Source organism: Sinocyclocheilus grahami, unplaced genomic scaffold, assembly GCF_001515645.1.
Source record: "Sinocyclocheilus grahami isolate Dianchi unplaced genomic scaffold, SAMN03320097.WGS_v1.1 scaffold2015.1, whole genome shotgun sequence".
In the NCBI taxonomy this organism is placed as follows: Eukaryota; Metazoa; Chordata; class Actinopteri; order Cypriniformes; family Cyprinidae; genus Sinocyclocheilus; species Sinocyclocheilus grahami.
Genome location: NW_015507194.1, coordinates 21,072 through 25,646, shown reverse-complemented (window position 1 = coordinate 25,646; position 4,575 = coordinate 21,072). Strand labels below are relative to the sequence as shown.

General features: G+C 37.7%; 1 protein-coding gene across 1 annotated transcript in view; it reads left to right on the top strand.

Moving 5' to 3' along the window:
• LOC107573718 (uncharacterized) overlaps nucleotides 1-4,575 on the top strand; it is a gene marked incomplete at its 3' end in the record, with an annotated part of 31,137 nt that overhangs the window by 5,996 nt on the left and 20,566 nt on the right. The window contains exons 6-7 of the mRNA XM_016260161.1: nucleotides 2,901-3,005; nucleotides 3,402-3,478. Of these exons, the coding sequence (XP_016115647.1) occupies nucleotides 2,901-3,005; nucleotides 3,402-3,478 (182 nt within the window). The remainder of the gene's footprint in view (nucleotides 1-2,900; nucleotides 3,006-3,401; nucleotides 3,479-4,575) is intronic.

The following is a 4,575-nucleotide window of genomic DNA, read 5'->3' as shown; positions in this document are numbered from 1 at the left end:
TTGTGCAATGCAATTTATTATTATTATTATTACTGCCTATTTATTAATACTAAGATTAGTGTGCAATACATACTATATAACAACTGTACTTAATTACCATTACCATATTGGACTTATTATATTGCACATTTGTCATTTTATTCCACTTTAATTAATTTTATATTTGATCTAAACTACCATTTTTACTGGTATAGTTTTATATTATTATTTACATGTGTTTTATTGTTATTTATTTTTTTTATTTTATTGATATATAGGTATATATATATATATTTTTTCTTTCCTTCTTTCTTTCTTTCTTTCTTTCTTTCTTGAGAGCAATTGTAACATGGAAAGCAATTTCCCTTTGGGATTAACAAAGTTTTTTTAATTGAATTGAATTGAATTGAGTCCGCCATGGCCTCCCGAGTCCCCTGCTCCTCCTCGGCCTCCTGAGTCCCCTGCTCCGTTTTGGCCTCCCGAGTCCCCTGCTCCGCCATGACCTCCCGAGTCCCCGGCTCCGCCATGGCACCTGGAACGGGTACTGCTCTGGAGGCCCACTGTCCCGTGTCTGTCCTGAGGGACCTCCAGAGTGCCCAACCCCCCCTCCCCATTGGATGTTATATGGCGTGAGGACACGCCTTCCGGAGGCATTTGGATTGATGTACTCCTCGTCTCTCTCCGTTCCTTGCTCCTCAGTCCGCTCAGCAGTGCACCTGTGACACTAACCTAGTTTATTATCAATATTTTTCATAGATTATAAATATACATAGGCCTATATTTTTTCATATTTGTTTATTTTATTTTTCTTTATAATGAAGTAGTCTGTATCTAGTAGATTGTGTGTGGAACTGTTAATCATTCTTTCACAGAGATATATAAATTCTACATTTATTTAAATTGGGGAAAAAAATTCACTGATATCGGATCGGTATCTGTATTGCCCAATACCGAACCCTAGGTATCGGAGGCGAAAAAGGCGGATCGGAGCATCCCTAATATAAACAATTACAATTAATTATGATTAATTACAATTATTTATATCAGCTGCCAGTAGTAACTGTAGCAGAATTAAATTGCCCTCAACTAATCTGTTCGTCCAGCGAACATTCAGTGTAAATTCATATCAACTCTAGGAAATGAATATTTCTGTGGCCACAGTAAAATACTTTCATACAGTATTAATGCATTAGAGCATGTAGCAAGGATCAAAATCGTAAAGGGACATTAATTTGCAAGGCAGAATCAGAAACTCATTTAATTTGTGCACAAGAGATTTATTAACTAAACACTAACACAAACTAGTCTAACAAACAAACAAACAATCACTCATACAGGGGAAAGGGCAAATGAGGCTTGATGGATGAAACCATCAGGAAAACCAGAGAATGAAGCTATGGAAAGAGTCAGTTAATCACCTGAGTAAAACCATCAGCGCCGTTTATAACGGGGTCTATAGCTTAACTAAACCTCTGTTTCGTTTAGTTAAATGTACGATACTTGCATTGCCTTGGCCTGGAACGAGTGTACGGATGCCGTCTCGGATGAAAGTCTTGATGGTTTGGAGGTTCGGTGGTGTAGGAGTCGCGATCACCTTCTTTCGGGTTTGAAGAGTGATGAACTCCAAAGATGTTCTGACTCGATGGTGACTGGGAATTTCTTCACAGTGGAAAGTGAAAAAGAGATAAGAGAGACATCAGCTGAGATCCTAGGACCTTTGGTGAATGGAAAGTCAAGGCCCGAGGCCTGGCGCAGACTTAGGGTGCCCTTAGAGGGGTGCTAGCTCACATCCTCATCATCTCAGCATCTAACAAAACCGCAGACTGACTGGCTATGTGTTGGCCGCAATCAGAAGGTTTTAGCAGAAGACTGAGCAGGAGAAAAAAAACACAACGTGGGCGGAACTGTGCGTGAGCCTTTTAAGGTCTGAGAAGATTCACGCCTCTCAGGATGGGCTTGTCCAATGAGAAAGGCTGAAATTCCAAGCGGGAGGTTGGAAATACTGGGGAGTTTTATGACCCGTTGTGTGAGAGCATGGGACTTTGGAACTTTGTGTGAGTTCCATTTGCATATGGAACTCGAATCAAAATTACTAAAGATTCTTAGAACACTAATATATAAAGTTACTAAAGAACACTAATATATTGCCTATGTACCCACATAAAATATAAATGCTCATTTAGATCATCAGAAGACAAATTCAAAGAGACCAAACATGGTATCGGTGGGGTTATATTAACTAGTGATCTGTCATAACACACACAAAACAGTATACAATTCAACAGACAATATACGAGAAAAGTAATGGTATACACAATGTCCTGAGGAGATGTGTGTTCAGTCACAGAAAGGTTTTCCTATGAATTAATTAGAGAAGAGTCCATTTTGCTGTGCATTATGTGTCTAAAATATAGTGAGAGGGAGAACTCTCAACATGCCATTAGGTCATAAAGTTTATCTGGTCTAGCAAAGGTGTCGTGGTTGCCATGGTGACCAGGGGCCTGTGGTCGTTCGCAGACATCCAGGCACCCAGTATGTTTATTGGGTGAGGGGTCTGAATGTATGTTAATCTAATGAATAATTGATTTGTTAAATCTAATGAACAAATGTGTGTCTGATTGGTCCAAACGCTACATCACTCACAAATAAACAGAGAAAGCAGAGTTAGATGTTATACTTACAGGCACCGATGTTGGTACTGCATGCTAATTTTTGATAGCCATTATTTTTTATCTCTCCTGTGTTGCCTCTTGAGGAAAGAAATCAGAGAGAGGAAAAATGCTAAGAGAAAAGGCTTTGAAGAGAAAATAATCTCTCTTCAAAAAAGTCTTTTGATGGGAAAAAATGTTTTTGGGAGAGAAAAAACCTGCAACACAAATCCCATAATAATGTTTTTTCCTCTCTGTTCTTTGTGTCATTAGTGTACAATCAGGCTCACATGTGTCCAGCTCTGTGTCTGTGAAAAGTGACTGTTCAAAACATAATCCACCAAACTTCAGTGAGAAACAACCATCATCTACCAAAAGGTATTTAATGTTTCTCAGTGTTGGTCATACATGTAGGTATAGTTAGCTTGTATTGGTAGTTTATATTGTAGCAATCAAACACTAGATCGTACAGAAGCCTTAAAATTAAACGTGAACAATGCCATATGGCGACAAATGCCATATGTAACCTGATTTTGTTTTAATTGTAATGTTCAAATCCTTCTTGTAAATGCATTATTCACAAATAAACAGAGAAAGCAGTGTTAGATGTTATACTTACTTACGAGGTTAATACTGCATGCTAATTTTATCTCTCCACTTTGAAGAGAGAAAAAGAAAGTCTTTTGATGGGGAAAAAATGTTTTTGAGAGAGAAAAAACTTGCAACACAAATCCCATAATAATGTTTTTTCCTCTCTGTTCTTTGTGTCATTAGTGTAAGATCAGGCTCACATGTGTCCAGCTCTGTGTCTGTAAAAAGTGACTGTTCAAAACATAATGCACCAAACTTCAGTGAGAAAAAAACTTCTAACAAAAGGTATTTCGTGTGCTTTGCATTACAGCGACGTTTAGTAATCTCCTCAATGTGGTGTATAACACTTGGTTAAATACAAGAATTAATCATAGAACACAATGCACTGTAAACAGATTTATTCTTAATGAACATGGTTACACATGAGGAAATACAGAACAGCCAATCAAACAAATGGATTCATCCATGCACAGTCATGAGAAGGCTATGCTGCATTTAAAAGGGTCATCGGATGCCCATTTTCCACAAGTTGATATGATTCTTTAGGGTCTTAATGAAAAGTCTGTAACATAGTTTGGTTAAAATTTCTCAATGGCAGTGTAAAACAACACCCTTTTTATCCTGTCAAAACCAGCCCTTTTCAGACCAAGCCGTTTTGTAGCATGTTCCTTTAAATGTTAATGAGCTCTGCTGACCCCGCCCCTCTCTTTCGAGCTGCTCTCAGAGAGACTGTTTACTTTAGCTGCATTCATTGTGAAACTTACTAATTAGCACATTATTAGGAAAGACGATTTGCAAAGATTCATTAAAGGGTTAGTTCACTTAAAAAATTAACCCATAAATTACTCACCTTCAAGTCATCCTAGGTGTATATGACTTTCTTCTTTCAGACGAATCCAGTCGGAGTTACCGTATTGACCCGAATATAAGACTGTTTTTTTCTTGGAAATACTTTTGAAAAAACGCGGTGGTCTTATATTCAGGGTCTAGACTTTGACATGTCAATAATACACACACAACAATAGGTGGCGCCAAATACACATAAAACGAGTGTGCCGTGAAATACGTAATGTAATGCGTGTTGTGAAGATCGCGAGAAAAACAAAAGAAGCAGAAAAGCTTAGAGCTGCATGAGTCATGACTGTCACGTTAACCTGATGGGACCAAACTCTCTTTGTGATTTTAAAACGTAAGACAGTACCCAGATTTGAAGACTACAGTAAGATTTAACTTCTACTGTTAATTAGATTTTGGTAGGCTACTATTAGATGGATAGCCTAAATGTCCTAATTCAGGGCTACCTGATTTTTTTTTGTTTTTTTTTAAAGTGTATATTTTTTTAATGTGATTGTTGGTA